We start from the raw sequence: 15,658 nt of genomic DNA, 5'->3' as shown, positions 1-15,658 counted from the left end.
AGTCACAGGCGGCATTGACTGGAGCTCAACGATATCCACAATACTTGAGGAAAAAAGATAAAGCTAAATAAAGCTAGCATTCAGTGCCTCCTACCTAAAACTAGCAAGCTACTATTTTTTCAAAAGAGAGGACTGGTGCTATGTTTAGCAATAAGTCTGCCTGGTTTTCAAGCAGTGTGCCACAGGCATGTTACAACTTCTGGAGTAAGTATTTTCAGGTTAAGGTTTATAGATTTATTTCAGCCAACCTACTAGTGAAATGAATCACCTGATATTAACTGTAACGTATTGATTAATTTAGCTAGTTAATAGGTAGGCTAGCTATTCAAACAATCCTAACCCATATGTATGTATTTGATAAATGAGTTTCTGAGACATCAGTGTCACTGCAGTACCTGGGACCAGTGTATATACATGTTTTTGAAATCTGCATTAGTCTAATATCTGTGCAAAAAAGGTGATTTTGACCCATATTACAATTTCCTCAAACAAAGATGGATAGCGATAGTTATACAATAGTATATAAAATGATATATTGTAGTATACTGCAGTGAAGTACACTATACCAAAAGGACAATATATTGTTCAATTTATAAAATATATATATATATATATATATATATATATATATATATATATATATATATATATATATATATATACATATACATATATATATATATATATATATATATATATATATATACTATTCATAATAGGTGTGTGTGCATTACTGTATATAACTACAGTACATCTACTACAAATACATCGAATATAGCCTAATTATTTATAAATAAAATACATGCACACATATAATAGATTTTTAAAAAATGCTTTAAAAAAAACCTAATTGAGATACACAAATTGTCATAAATGCCTGATGTATCACACATGGGAAAAAAACAAAAACAATCATGCAATTAAAAATTTTTATTGACACCTCACTTTTAAAAAAAGAAAAAAAGTCTTATTTTTTGATAAGTATTTCATGTGTTAGGCTTTACAAATGCTGCCACTAATAATATGTCTTCAAAAGAAAAATAAATATACTGCCTCAAATGTAGCTTAGGATCTGTATCTTAGTTCAAGGTGCACATACATTTTGCACACACATTTTGCTTTTGGTAGTTTGAGCTGGCTTTTTGGTCATAACATGTCTGTCTTGTAGTGCAGGAGGGTGGGACCATTGCTAGTTGGAGGACAGCAGATTATCTTTTCAGTGAAGATGCTGCATGTCCAGATACTGTGAGGTGAAGAGCAGAATGACAAAACCAAAAAGCTGCATATTTGTCATTCAGAAAATTCATTTCTCTGTAATCCATTTAAAGCTTTAACTTTAGTTTTGTTTTTCAGGATATTTCAGAGCAAAGATTACCTGTGGAACAAGGTGACAGTTTTTCAGAGTTTGTTTCTGTCCACCTGTGAGAAGCGCCAGAGCGTAAAGTCTGTGTGCATTGGTCATTACGTGCTGCCTCCGCCCTCAGTACAGGATGGTGAGTACTACTATGTGTTTATTAAAAGCCCCAGGTTTACTGCATTGTATTTCTGTCTAGATCTAGATTACAAATGTGCTGTCATGCTATTCCATCACAAAACTGTCAGACTATAACCAACAATTATTTTCATTATCGATACATTGACATGACAGTTATTTTCTTTAATAATCAATGGATTGCTCAGTTTGTAAAATGTAAAGCAATTTTATGAATTACAAATGCAATGTTCTTCTGATTGTAATTTCAGAAGTGAGAAACGTGGTTGGGAGGCTGATTTGGGAATGTGAAGATGAGCAGGTAGTAGCACCAGGCAATTTACATAGAAGCAAATCACACAAATGACTGTAATCACCTCAGTTGGACTGGTTTCTGTTTTACAGGGTTCCCGTAATCATTTTAGCTGCCAGACAGACGCCGAGTTCAGTGAAGAAGTAAGCAGCAGCAAGTATGTTAGGCTTTAAATACTTAGAGTTAGATGTCAATAAATAATAAACTGTCCAGTAAAGTAATTAATTCCCTATTATTCTTTTTACAGTTGTGAACCATCCGTCACAGACTCATCAGAAGGTGAAGCACCTCTATGTGGTCTTTTTCAGGATTACCCAGTTAGTAACATGCTTACAGGTGAGGCTGTTTATTATAATTTTGTTCTTTGAGAAAATGTATGTACTAGTTTCTGATAAGATAATAAAAGATAACTGACCTCTGTTGAAGGTCTGGTGCAGTCCAGATTTAGATTATGAGGCAATATTCAACCTCTGTTGGAAGAAGTTTGTTGTTTGTGTTAAGATCCTCTTTTTTTCTTTCGATTTATTCGCTCAAGGTTATGTCAGCATGGACAAGATGCTGAAATATTCAGGTGATCTGTGTGATTTCCATCCTGGGTGTTTCCAAGGCTCCAACATGCACTACAAGGAAAGCATGTTTAAGAAGAACAAGAAGTAGTTGAGCCATTCACAGTTGCAAGGTGCAGATAATGTACTTGCACACGAGTTATTTGTTTATTCGTTCATGTTTGTAGTGCAAATGTATACACTGACATAAAATAAATCAGAGTAACATGGATAATTCTGATCTCATTTTGTAATTAAGTCTACATCATTTCATTGTAATTCTTTTATCCCTATTGTATCCCATTTTTCATGTTCCCCACGGCAATTTACGGTCTCAGTCAAAATCAAAATTGATTAGTTGATCAGAACAGGCATGGATGGATTGTAAGTCAATGGGCCTCCAGGCACAGATATATAAAAGGCCCCCCACCCCTTCTACACAGGAGCAAAGCCCACTCACTGAAAGAGACACAAAATGACATTGTGGTCATTTTGTGCATCTTTGCAGTGATTTTGTATTTTCATTTGGTCTTTTTTGTTTGTTTGGTTGTCATTTGGTGTGTCTTCCTAGTCGTATCAACAGTTATTTCAAACAGGATTTGGACCTGGGCCCTATGACCAGTTGGGCTCTTGACCCTTACTATACAAGAATACTGAACACTTCATGTCGTGTTTTGAATCACCGGTTGGCAGATTAATAATGGTAATTGATCATTTAAAAAAAATCACGTTACAGTTATTTATCTCTAATTGATTTTCCTTCTAAAATCTGTTTCAACAAGAAACATGTATTGTACAAACAAATGTTCTCAATTGTTTTTATTTATTTAGAATTTTTTATTTATTTATTTATTCATTTATTTTTGTTTTTTTGTTTTTTCTCACCACAAAGATCTGAAATGTTTGTTATAACTGGGTATCTTAAATAAGAAATTTGTGAACAAAATTTTCTCTGTTTCCACCAAAAGAGGGAAACCTTGAGAATTACAAAAAATATTATTGTTATTATTGAAAATATTATTGTCACATCTTATTTTATTTACATTACTAATCAAAGAGCTATATATTTCATACAAAAACATGACAGGCACTTTATTCACCTTATTCATTTCAGCTCTTGTTTTATATACTGTTGGGTAGTTTAAACTGAAATAATGCATTTTGCTTTTTCACGTTTCGTTAATAAAATCTGAATTTCTGAAGTAACTAGTTACTGAAGCTGCCAGATAAATGTAGAGTAAAAAAAAAAAGGTATCTCCCTCTGAATTTTAGTGAAGTGACACCTCCAGATGTCTTGTTTTGTCTGACCAACAGAGCAAACGTCTAAATGATCCAGTTTACTGTCATTAAAAACGATGGAAAAAAATAAGCTCATTGTGACGTTTGAGATGTTTTTATGTTTTCGCATGAAAAATGACATCAGTGATTAAGCACCATATTTTAGAGGCTCATTTTTTATATATAGAAATCTTAATCTGTGTGGTAAATCTAATGGAGAAAAAAGTATAAAGTAACAGAAAATGGAAATAATCTAGTATCACTTGAGTATATGTCCCTTGTTACACTTTTATATAGTTTATGGTTACACCTGAAAACCATGCTGAAAACAAACTGACTGTTTTCAATTGGACAGTCCTATCAGATTGGAGAGAGGTCTCACGGAGGCGTTTATACCAAGAGACTAAGATGATAATACAGACCCAATTATAATTCATAGTAAATAACAACATAATGTAAACATGTTTCAGAGCAGTAGCAGTTACGGGTCATTTCATGAGTGAGGTTAAATCTCCTTAAGTGGTAGCGTCCACCCCTGCAGAGTGGACTCTCCCGCAGGTGTTTGGCCAATCACACGCTTTGTTTTGGTGGCAGCCTCTCCGTCAGGAAGCTTGCTGCAGTCTGCACTTTGACACGAGTCCGAACCATAGACTGTATGAAAAGGTTTGCACCGAGGTTTCTGTCGGCTTCTCGTCTCCTCCCGTTGTCGCCCTGTTGACAGCTCGCTGCTGCATTTCGCGATGGCGCAGGAGAATCTGTCCGTGGTGCTGCACTCTCAGGGAGACCTCAGGCTGGTAGGAGACCGACCACGAACTTATACCATTTGCATGTTATTCACAGTCTGTGGATAACTGATTTACGCCTTTTTGCATTTTGTCCATTTCTGACAGGAAAAGCGCCCCATTCCGGAGCCAGGACCTGATGGTATATGTACTATATACATGTGTGTTTATGTCTAGAAAAGAACTTGCTTCTTTGCCATGTATAGGCCACTTCATCGAGCATTTCAAAATATATAGAAAACGTGAAAATCATGTGCATGGTACATAAGGTTATATTGTTTCTAATGCATTGAATTTCATGCAGTCCTGTTCACTTTGAACAATCCGACTCTCAGCTTCAAAGCTGCAGCACCATGTCAAAAGGCTTTACAGCTGCACCTCCACTCATTTTCCTACATGAATGTATTTTGAGATGCTGGGCAAATATCTTTTTTATTCAGGGGCTTTGAAATGTATTTTAGAGTCAGAATGACTTTAAAATTCTGTATTAAAATATTTGTGCATATTATTATGTTTGCCTGTCAGCTTACAATGCACTGCTGTCCAGAAATAGACATTAAGCCTTAATATCAAAAACTCATTGCCCATTTTATTGCACCTCATTCATTCACATTTGGGTTGCCGAACAAATCAGAGATGTAGAAAATGATTCATAGGTCTGGAAACAGGCTTGTTGTTTTTTCAGTATCACTGCATTCCTTGTATCCTGTCATTTTTGGTACCCAGAGGTTTTGCTCCGGATGCACTCTGTTGGAATCTGTGGATCAGATGTCCACTACTGGCAGCACGGCCGAATTGGGGACTTTGTGCTCACTAAGCCAATGGTGCTGGGGCATGAAGCATCTGGGCGAGTGGTTAAGGTTGGATCAGCAGTCAAGCACCTTAAAGTAGGTAAGTGGGTGAGTGGTGTGTGTGTCTCAGAGCTGTGAGATACCAGTGGCAGTTTCTCATGCAAGGTGCGCTGCAGAAATATGACATTTAAGCTTTTAGATTTCAAACAAATATTTATCATTCAAAAATGGTATATTTTCTCAACTCGACAAAGCATAACTACGGAGATATGTGGAGTATGATACTCTGTATATGCATTCATGGCATGCTAATGTCACACAATGCACATTGTGTTAATCTACAAAAAACAAGTTCACTCTGAGCCACACTGTAACAAAGGTACATGGATAACATATCCAGTGCTGTGAACCTGGCTTGTATTTTTTAGGTGACAGAGTGGCCATAGAGCCCGGTGTGCCCCGCGAGATGGACGAGTTCTTCAAAAACGGACGATATAACTTGTCTCCCACCATCTTCTTCTGTGCCACACCCCCTGATGATGGAAACCTGTGCAGATACTACACGCACAGTGCCAACTTCTGTTACAAGTAACAGTTTTTTGCAGGATTACATGCCCCTGCACAAGATGTTACCTAACAACTGCCTGATCTCTGTCTGCCAACTGACTCTCTTTCCCAATCTTTGCATATATCCTTTTCTGCCTTTCCCCTTCTTTACTCGCTACATTTCTTTGTTCAAGGTTGCCTGATAGTGTGACATATGAGGAGGGAGCTCTGATTGAACCTCTGTCTGTGGGGATCCACGCCTGTCGCAGAGCTGGCGTTACGCTCGGCAGCACTGTGTTAATCTGTGGCGCAGGTAAAAATGAGCCGAAGCTGTTAAACTTGCACAGTAAGCTGAGTCACCGACTGTTGTGGGAACATTCCTGTACATTTCAGGGCATGCTGCAAATTCATATAAAAGAGGTGTGTCTTCTGTATTTGAATAACATGTCTGTGCAAATAAGGAATCTGGTTTAACACTCAGGGGATACAGCTGAAAAAGTGAGAATCATACTGACTCAGCAAAACCCGAGTGAGGCAAAAACCTGTGAACCTTAACACAACTCATAAGAGACTTAATATGTAACAAAGACATTATGTTGAACAAGCCAATGAACATCTGTTAAGCAATATTAGGTGAAATAGATGATTGTTTCCCATAAGACTTCAGTGATAGTATAGGTTTAATTAGTCTTTTTCCTTGCATGTGAGCATTAAAATTTCAAATTCAAAACGTGTTTATAATATTGCCTGCACATTACTATTTGATGTCTTGGGGTGTTACGTCATCACAAATTTCATGCAGTCTGCATCATGTTTACTTCCAGGACCCATTGGGTTGGTCTGTTTGCTTGTGGCCAAGGCAATGGGGGCCTCACAGGTGGTCATCACCGGTAACACACACACACGCAGTTTATAACACTTATATCAACTGTAATGACACAACATACAGATTCTGGTAGATTTTTTTTTGTCTCTAATCAACCTCATTTGCTGCATTCAGATCTGTTCCCAGAGCGACTGACGGTGGCCAAAGAGCTGGGTGCAGACTTTCAGGTGATGGTGAAGAGAGGAGATGGACCCCAGCAGCTTGCCAAGACTGTAGAGGACATGCTTGGAGCTCCGCCTCACATCACTATTGAATGCAGTGGTGTTGAGAGCAGCATCCAAACTGCCATCTATGTATGGGACTTTTACTTTTGATAATGAATGTACATTTTGAATGCAGAAATTTTGCTTTTATTTCAGTATTTTTAGAGTGTTATTGAATTCTTTCACCTCCATCGCCTATTAACTGTCACTTTATTTCATCCACTGTGAAGCTAAAGAGTTTCAGTATCTGCAGAATCATAAAAAATTCATGTTATAATGGCTTTTTTTTTTTTTTTTTCAAACAGGCAACACGCTCAGGAGGAGTGGTGGTGCTGGTGGGTCTTGGCTCTGAGATGGCTACTATTCCTCTGATCAACGCTGCTGTGAGAGAAGTGGACATCAGAGGAGTCTTCCGCTACTGCAACACGTAAGAAAATATCCATTATGTTCACTTCTTGTTCTATACCCAGATGTGTAAAGCAAAGCTGCAGGTAGTTCCACTTGTGAGTTACCTTACAAGGAGTAATATTTACAACATTTATGTCCTTGGCTGAAGTTCAACTCATGAAGCAATCATTAGGTATGACAGAGAATGAGCTCTTGAGTAAAACGTTTGTCTTGCTGTGTTGCAGCTGGCCGATGGCCATAGCAATGTTGGCATCAGGTAAAGTGAATGTGAAGCCCCTCGTGACCCACCGTTTCCCTCTGGAGCAGGCAGTCCAGGCCTTTGAAACCACGCATCAGGGTCTTGGGATAAAGGTCATGTTAAAGTGTGACCAGAATGACCAGAACCCCTGATGTGCCCCGCAGCCCCACAGTGAAACAAAACAGAGTGATTCAGCGTGACAGGCCGACATCCACAAACTGGACATTGACCCTGACAAAGATAACAGAGCTGGTTTGAAGAGACATACTAATAACAGCACTGACGGCTGTATCGCCTACACATGAGATATGTAATTAGCATCTCACGGTACGAGTGATTATTTTATGAGGATCAACTTTGTTATAAAACCAGCATTTCAATTGTTTTATAATTGTTTATGATTTTCTTGCATTTTGGATTTAGGTTAATTTTAAACACTGTCAAATAGTAAACAAACCCTTTAAATGATCATATAAATTACGGTGTGTTGCATTTCTTTATTATATTTCTTTTTTTTCTTCTACAGAACCTGCATTTCCTAGTTATAGGCATTAGGGGGAACCAGAGGCTCAAAGTGGAATCATTAGGGGGGAATTGTACCAATTCCATGTAAAGCATTAGTATACAGTATGTATAGTACACTAATTATCTTGATGAATGAATGTACTTAAGAGTGCAGGAAACAGGTTCATGTCAATCCAGCTGCAACTTTTTCTAAAGGTTTAATCCCTATTTTGTTTTCCAAACTCTTATGGCGCAGTCTCACCATCATCTTCAACTGATTTAAAGGTTTTTTTGGTGATGAACTGCTAAGTGACACCCAAAGATCAACTTTAGTATGCACACTGACATCTCCCATAACTTAGGGCTGTAAGTCAACAGTTTGATTTGGTAAATTAAAGTTATGAGGCGGTCAAAAATGTAAGATTTTGAATTACCATGAGTGTTTTTTTATCATGTACAACTTTTCATCTATTTTCTATTTTCTTGGTGGCAGTGGGCTTCCATTGAAAGTCAAAGATAAAAACCTCCAGTGGGTGCACAGGCTACACCTTCATATGACAATACAAACATTTCAGAAGCAGTTTGCAGTTTGATCCAATCCAACAAAACCAGCCAGGTTTAGCTCAGGTTTTATTATCTTGCCACAATGACATGATACTACTTTACGAAGCATGCACACAGATAATGTTCATATGGTTAAAATTTTACTACAATGCGTTGTAAAGCCATTACTTAGCAGTAAGGCTTTTTTTCTGTCACAGTGTGTGATTCACAGTTCTCTCTTTCCCTCTCAAGACTGAAAGCCAACATATAGGTGGGAAGATGCGACTAAACCTGTGTGTTTTGTTTTGTTTTTTAACATGAGCACAATACTAGACAAGTTTCTCTTTATGTACAGACATTCTAATACTGCTTATGGCAATGAGACAGCTCACACAACACAGTTACATTCACAATCCACTCATAGTATTCATGAGTTTCAGTCAGGTACACTAAAGATGAACATACAGTAGAGTAGCACGCAAAAGAAACTTCATTTTTCATACATGTGACTTTGATATCAAAAGCATAATTAATGCATGTTAATAGTGTAATTCAGTTGCTTGTTATTTAAATGTGTGTGAGTGTTTGTACATGAGATTTAGAAAAGACTTATCTGACCATTCAGAGGTTGAACTTGTGTATTGCCGTAAAATGAACTAAATCAAAAGGATATGGCGTTTCTCCCATAAACCCCTGCTGCAAGCACTGGTTTGATTCACATGTACATAATATATATCAACTTACCAACATTTCAAACACTAAAGTAATCCCCCTTTTCATTTAATTGTGTCTTTGCCATCATCAAGGCCTGCTTTCAATTCAACAGCAAGATTCAATTAATATTTACAACGCAGCTGTGGCCCTTCGCTCCCCACTGCCTTCAGTTACAATATTAGCAAATAAGTATTTACATGACAAATAAATAAACAGAGAAGAAAATGAAACTATACAAGAAGTATAGTAGAAGTATCATATTCCATTACATGAATATAAAAAAAATAAATTGTGATACAGTCACTCGATAAGTCCATCCACACAATCACACAAAGAAAAGCACAGACAGGACAAATAAATAACAAACTATCTACACACACACACACATACACACACACACACACACACACTCTCACACACACACGCTGTCTCTTAAGCGCTAATGATGAGGAAAAAGCATCTCATGTCAATAAAATGGCCATTGCATGTTAATAAGCACAGACAAGGGGGAGATGATGAAGATTTGAAGTTATCAGCTCAAAGAAAAAAAAAAAGAGAGACAGAAATGAATTGACAGGGAGAAGCCACCCTCCCCTGGTCACCAGTCAGCTTGGTTTGCCCTGTAAGATAACCAATCACAGCTGACAGCCCGTCCTGGGGAACGGTCCCTGGCCATCGTTCATATGTACATAGGTGTCTCCTGTCCTGTTAGAAGTCTGAACATGGCTGCCGGCATGGTCTTCATGTGAATCTGCCAATGAGAGAAATAACAGCACAATCTCAAACACTGATTCTGTTTAAAAACAGAAAATTGGGTTGTGTGTGTGTGTGTGTGTGTGTGTGTGTGTGTGTGTGTGTGTGTGTGTGTGTGTGTGTGTGTGTGTGTGTGTGTGTGTGTGTGTGTGTGTGTGTGTGTGTGTGTGAACGTTCTGTCTTTGAAGTGTTTGTCAACTTTGACAGACCAGAGAGAAAGATTTTGAAATCCAAAGCTGGAGTTTCAGCAGTTCCTCCCCTTTTAGCAAAATCAAAATATAACTTTAAACCCTGCAAGATCATTTATCATTTGTGTTAAAAAGATTCAATATCACTAATAGTCTTGTTATATAGTGTGCTTTAATTTTGTAGTGTCTACCCAATATAACAGACTTAAATATGTAAAAACTAGTGTGAAACTGATACTCCACTGATTGGTTGAATCAAAACTTATGTCCATATGTCCAGTGTGTTGTTTTTTTGTTTTGTATGGTTCTGACTATTCCAGTGATCTAGTATTCTACAAAGTTTTTGGGAGACACAGAGAGGATTAAAAAATTGCGTTGTCAACATAAAATCGAAGCAGCACCGATTGAGATATCCTGACTTTTATTTGCTCTAACATGCTGAATCCTACAGTTCTCATAATGCTGGTGAACTGCATCGTTTGTTAGACCTGGTAAATGCCCATGACTTTCCAACTCAATAGTCCAGTTTTGTACGGCAGGTTTTCAGGTAAAGATGTTGTGCCTCCAAGCCCAAGCTGAAACAACCCACCCAGGTTATTTTAGTAAACTAAACTTCAACTAAACATGCAACCTGTGTACAGTCTTTCTGTGTTGTGCATAGTAATTTACTGATCATTATAAAATAGCAGTGATGGTAAAAATCTAAGATATTTGCTGAAAGTTTTCATGCGTGCATCTGCATGTCTTTGTCTTCTGTGTGAGTGTATGTGTGTGTGTGTGCGCATGTGTGTGTGTGCGCATGTGTGTGTGTTTATATGCATCAGATTAACCTCGCCAACAGAGTTTGAGAGGGCCTGGACGATCTTCTCATGTGCTGTGGCCACCACACTCTGCCCGTTGATCTCAATGATCCTGTGACCTACGCGGACCCCACCTCGCTCAGCGATACCTCCTCGCATCAGACTGCATATCTGACAGGTAAAAAAGTAACACACACACAAAAGGAAAAGCCAGTGGAAGATTAAAATAGTTGCAGCAGGCTGGGGATGGTGTCTGAAACTGAGGCGTTAAGGTTAGGAAAGCTAGTTTCTGTTTACAAGTTCAATGAAAAACTAATACCACATTAAATCTGTGCTAAAGATAAGGGGATTTTTATTTTAGCAGGGACTGTATTAGGTGCGTAAATATTGTCTGGGTCAAAACAGCAATTTATCACAGCTCTGACACAATGTTTCTTCGGTGTATCCAACACAGAGGAACTTAAATAATGAGCAGATTAATCTTGAGTGAGACAGGAATGTGAAACAAAATGCCGTACGGTATCAACAGAACATATATCATACTAAACAAAAAAGTTGACAAACAGGAAATACACAACACAGCAATAATGGTTTTTTTTTTACAGACATCTTTTGTTAATAGTACTGATATTATTAAAGTAATCCACCTACATGGTCATGATGGTCAGAAAGACGTCAGATTTAAACTTACAATGCCGTTCTGCACACTGAAGCCCAGCTGATATTTCAGATCTGGTCTCTTAATGAGGACAGTGGTAACAGGAGGGCAGCTGACGATGTTCATTTTCACCTGGACCTGGTTCTTTAAGCCCTGTAAGACACACATACACAAACATAAAAAGATTGTTCATTATCACATAGATCATGTGGTTAAATGTTTAAAATCAATATTTCACAGCTTCAGCTGCCTCTCCCAGCCACACTCTTGTATACATCATCTGTGTCTCTGTACCTTAATGATTCCCTGACAGGTGGCGAGTGGCAGCCCCACGAGGCTGGTGTTGTTGATGGACATGATCTGGTCCCCGATGCTGAGCTTGCCAGAGCGAGCTGCTGGCCCACCATTCATCATGTTGGCTAAGATAACTGTGGGCAGAATGGAGCCCCAACCGGACTCCACGATCACCACACCCAGGATCTCCCCTTTACTCTTCTCCAGCTGCAGCTGTGGAGCAGGAGGAGGAGCGAACAGTTTGTTGGTCATTTCTATGTTTGATCATGAACAGAAACTGACCACCCATCATTAAAACCATGACCAGAGCACAATGATAATTTATTTGAGCCTGTTATAGTGCAAAGACACAAATATTTCAACATTACTCTGTTATTTTTTTTTTTTACTCTAATAAAGACACAACAGAGTCACAAACATTCGTTTGTTTGCATCAGTTTGCTTCAGTCTCTTCTCCCTTAGGTATTTGCTGTGCTGACAAGGACCTGGTTCAGCTACAAATGGCTGGAAAATGTGCAGAGAACCTGTTTTTACTGAGAACAATATGCTTCCTTTTTGATACCAAATTTGACTTGTTCTCGCTCTCTTCCATGGATCAGAGCAGAAGTCTAAGTATAAAATCAGCTGCAGCTCAGAGAGTGGAGCGGGGAAATATATACAGAAGGATATCAGCAATATGAGAATTCAAAATGGTAACAATACACTTCAGGTCCCCATATGCAGCATTTATAAGTAGTATAACATATATACAATATAACACGATATATTGTAGTTATAAGCTGATATAAGGACATTTTAATTGTTGACAGTATTTGTGAACAATTGTGAACATCTCTCCGGAAGACATATTTTATATTATTACAACTGTGTTATACTGTATTGTAATAATTTTTTGTTTATACACTTATGGGTGCCAAAAGGAGAAACCGTAGTTGTTAAAAAATACATCAATTAACACACTACTTTGAACTACAATGTAATGTCCTATAAACCATTGACTACGTGTGTATATACTACTTATAAATACTTATTATGGGAAATTGAAATAAAATGTTACCCACAAGACAATGTGGTAAATCACTGAGCAGCACTGCTTTATTGTATTGTATTGTGTTGTATATTGTATATACAGGAATGTTGTAGCAATAGGAAGAAGTAACTTGATCATTTTAATTTGCTGGATTAGCCTAAAAAAAACATAACCATCTGTGTGAGCTCATTTTCCATTATTTTATATAAGTCTGTTACTAATGATTATTTTCATTATGGGTTAATTTGCTGAATATTGTCTTGATTGATCTTGAAATATACTTTTAACTACTGACCATACTGATGTGACTATACCTTCATTTCCAATGCATCTCAATGAGCAGTTTTGCTTTTGCACCTCAAACCCCTGCCTGGTGTAATTTCAGTGAACAATGTGACAATGGTAAGTTATGTTATGTTAGGCATAAACACAAAAAGATTACTGGTGATTTATTTATAGTAATTCATGACACCAGTATTTTTAATTCACAGGCCTATACATGTCCAACTATTCTCCACATCTCAATCCTGTCTTAATGTGGAATACATTTTCTGCATATTTGCATACACTTGGAGCCCTGAGACACAAATTTATTCTCAACACAGTTAGTTAGGAAGCTTTAGTGCTTTGACAAAGCCCAGTTTCCCCATCACTACAAATTACTCATGTGCCCCTAATATAACAGCTGTGTGGTGGTGCCCATGCAGCCTCTCTGCTCATCCAGCAGAAACTGTTTCACGGTTTCTAATTCTCTTATAACCCCCAGTAATGCTTCCAGGGCACAGTGTTAGGTAAAGAGGAGAAATCTTGCTCTTAGTAGATTTTCCTGTACCATCTGCCTCTTGATGTATCCAATTAGTTGCTGTATACTTGTGTGTTTCTCTAATGGGCCTGCAGCATGAGTTTGATTTGTGCCACACATGTGAAGTCTCATTCTGCACTGACACAAAAATACCTCTAGAGAGAAAATACACTGTCTTTAGGTTGTGTACATGTATGTGCACTTAATATAGACCAACCTCTTTGCAGTTTTCAGAGTTGGAGAAGTGAATGAGGTCGTCATTGTACATCTCCTGGGTGTTGATGATGTCGCTGTACTCCTTCTGGCTCAGGTCCTCGGGGTTAATACCATTGGCTCTCAGAAACTCCTGGTAAGCTACACTGAATGCCTGGCCAATGGACTGAGCGATAAGCTGGGCCTGTGGACAGAACAAGCAGAAATTAGACATGAATGTGGTTGTGCTCTTGTATTGTTAGATCCACAGAAGCTTATGTTCACTCAGCTGCGTATAAATAACAACACAGTGGGGAAAAATGCATCGTGAACATCAAACAACAGTGGCAATGAGTGTACCAAGAAAAAACACAGGAACACTTTCCTGCTCTGGTTTCAGTGAAAAGCGTTGATGAGGTTAGTTGTCATTACCAGGTTAACTGTCTTTACCACAGTGATGGAATGATATATAAGCCTGTTTCCAAAAAAGTTGGGACACTGTGTAAAATGTAAATAAAAACAGAATGCGATGATTTGCAAATCATCTAAACCTTTATTTAATTGAAAATAGAATAAAGGCAGAATAAAGGCAACAAATCAAATGAAATGCTGAAATGTTATTTTTTTTAATGAAAAATATATGTTGGGACAGGGACATGTTTACCACTGTGTTGCATCACCTCTTTTAACAACACTCTGAACATTTGGGAACTGAGGGGATCAGTTGCTGGAGTTTTGAAAGTGAAATGTTTTCCCATTTCAACTGCTCAACAGTTTGGGGTCTCCTTTGTCGTATTTTTATTTTCACAATACGCAAAATGTTTTCAGTGGTGGACAGGTCTGGACTGCAGGCAGGCTAGTGGCTCCTACTACGGAGCCATGCTGTTGTAATAGGCACAGAATGCAGTTTGGCACTGTCTTGCTGAAATATGCAAGGCCTTCTCTGAAAATGGCAGCATATGTTGCTCTAAAACCTGTATATATCCTTCAGCATTAATGATGCCTTCCACCATCCAGTATGGGTTTTCAGCCTTGTCCCTTTCACATGGAGATTTTCTGAATCTTTTAATGATATTATAAACCTTAGATGCTGAAATTCCCAAATTCTTTGTAATTTTACATTGAGGAACATTATTCTTAAATTGTTGCACTCTTTGCCCACGCAGTCTTTCACAGAGTGGTGAACCTCTCCCCATCTTCACTGCACAGAGACTCTGCCTCTCTGGGAGGCTCTTTTTATACCCACTCATCTACTGACCTGTTGCCAATTAACCTAATAAGCTGTGAGATATTCAAACAGGTGTGTTTTTTTTTTTTTTTTTTTTTAGCATTACACAATTTTTCCAGTCTTTTATTGCTGGCATCAAATTCAAACTGAGCATATATTTTTCATAAAACAATAACATTTCTGCATTTCAACATTTGATATGTTGTCTTTGTTCTATTTTCAGTTAAATATGGGTTTAGATGATTTGCAAATCATTGCATTCTGTATTTACATTTTAAACAGTGTCACAACTGAAGGGCTACTTGAGCTCATCTGACAGGTCAAGTCCCAGTCCAAAAGAAATTTGCAACAAAGGAAAGTAAAAGTTTCAAAAAAGTAAAGTTAGTAAAACATGAACATGTAAAAATGAAAACCCGAAGACTTATGGCTCTGAGAGATAATGTAGATCAAGAGAGTAAAAAGGGTTTTGCAAAGCCATATTTTCCCTACTT

The 15,658-nt window shown here is 37.8% G+C and overlaps 3 protein-coding genes and 1 long non-coding RNA gene across 9 annotated transcripts in view; 3 read left to right on the top strand and 1 right to left on the bottom strand.

The window, feature by feature from the left end:
- Position 1: 1 nt before the first annotated feature.
- terb2 (telomere repeat binding bouquet formation protein 2) lies at positions 2–3,703 on the top strand. 4 transcript variants are annotated; one of them, XM_071488627.1, is made up of 7 exons: positions 2–204; positions 1,169–1,250; positions 1,354–1,493; positions 1,744–1,793; positions 1,877–1,941; positions 2,032–2,063; positions 2,320–3,700. In XM_071488627.1, exons 1-7 carry the CDS (start codon positions 141–143, stop codon positions 2,439–2,441), a joined length of 555 nt encoding a protein of 184 aa, XP_071344728.1. In that variant the 5' UTR covers positions 2–140; the 3' UTR covers positions 2,442–3,700. The 4 variants fall into 4 exon arrangements, with proteins under 4 accessions (XP_071344728.1, XP_071344727.1, XP_071344730.1 ...); XM_071488626.1 differs by having other exon boundaries at positions 2,032–2,120; positions 2,320–3,695; XM_071488629.1 differs by having other exon boundaries at positions 35–204; positions 1,174–1,245; positions 2,032–2,120; positions 2,320–3,703.
- Positions 3,704–4,246: 543 nt separating this feature from the next.
- sord (sorbitol dehydrogenase) lies at positions 4,247–8,386 on the top strand. Its single transcript, XM_071488625.1, has 10 exons — positions 4,247–4,289; positions 4,329–4,401; positions 4,498–4,531; positions 5,116–5,280; positions 5,609–5,768; positions 5,921–6,039; positions 6,551–6,616; positions 6,727–6,905; positions 7,121–7,242; positions 7,448–8,386. Exons 2-10 carry the CDS (start codon positions 4,348–4,350, stop codon positions 7,611–7,613), a joined length of 1,065 nt encoding a protein of 354 aa, XP_071344726.1. The 5' UTR covers positions 4,247–4,289; positions 4,329–4,347; the 3' UTR covers positions 7,614–8,386.
- A 191-nt stretch (positions 8,387–8,577) lies between these two features.
- Positions 8,578–15,658, bottom strand: part of apba2b (amyloid beta (A4) precursor protein-binding, family A, member 2b) — a 60,388-nt gene continuing 53,307 nt past the window's right edge. For all 3 annotated transcript variants that reach the window (XM_071488614.1, XM_071488613.1, XM_071488615.1), the window contains 5 exons: positions 13,965–14,144; positions 11,916–12,128; positions 11,655–11,774; positions 10,994–11,134; positions 8,578–9,973 (listed from right to left, as the gene is read on the bottom strand). In XM_071488614.1, coding sequence (XP_071344715.1) covers positions 9,902–9,973; positions 10,994–11,134; positions 11,655–11,774; positions 11,916–12,128; positions 13,965–14,144 — 726 coding nt within the window. In that variant the 3' untranslated portion in view covers positions 8,578–9,901. The remainder of the gene's footprint in view (positions 9,974–10,993; positions 11,135–11,654; positions 11,775–11,915; positions 12,129–13,964; positions 14,145–15,658) is intronic.
- Positions 11,030–12,303, top strand: LOC139627653 (uncharacterized). The gene is made up of 3 exons (XR_011692604.1): positions 11,030–11,141; positions 11,569–11,776; positions 11,935–12,303. It is a non-coding gene; the product is annotated as an uncharacterized lncRNA (long non-coding RNA).

This window comes from Trachinotus anak, unplaced genomic scaffold (genome assembly GCF_046630095.1).
Source record: "Trachinotus anak isolate AG129_WGS33_773 ecotype Australia unplaced genomic scaffold, CSIRO_AGI_Tana_v1 ptg000011l, whole genome shotgun sequence".
NCBI lineage: Eukaryota > Metazoa > Chordata > Actinopteri > Carangiformes > Carangidae > Trachinotus > Trachinotus anak.
Note: the sequence above shows the minus strand (reverse complement) of the source record. Positions and strands in the feature narration are given on the sequence as shown.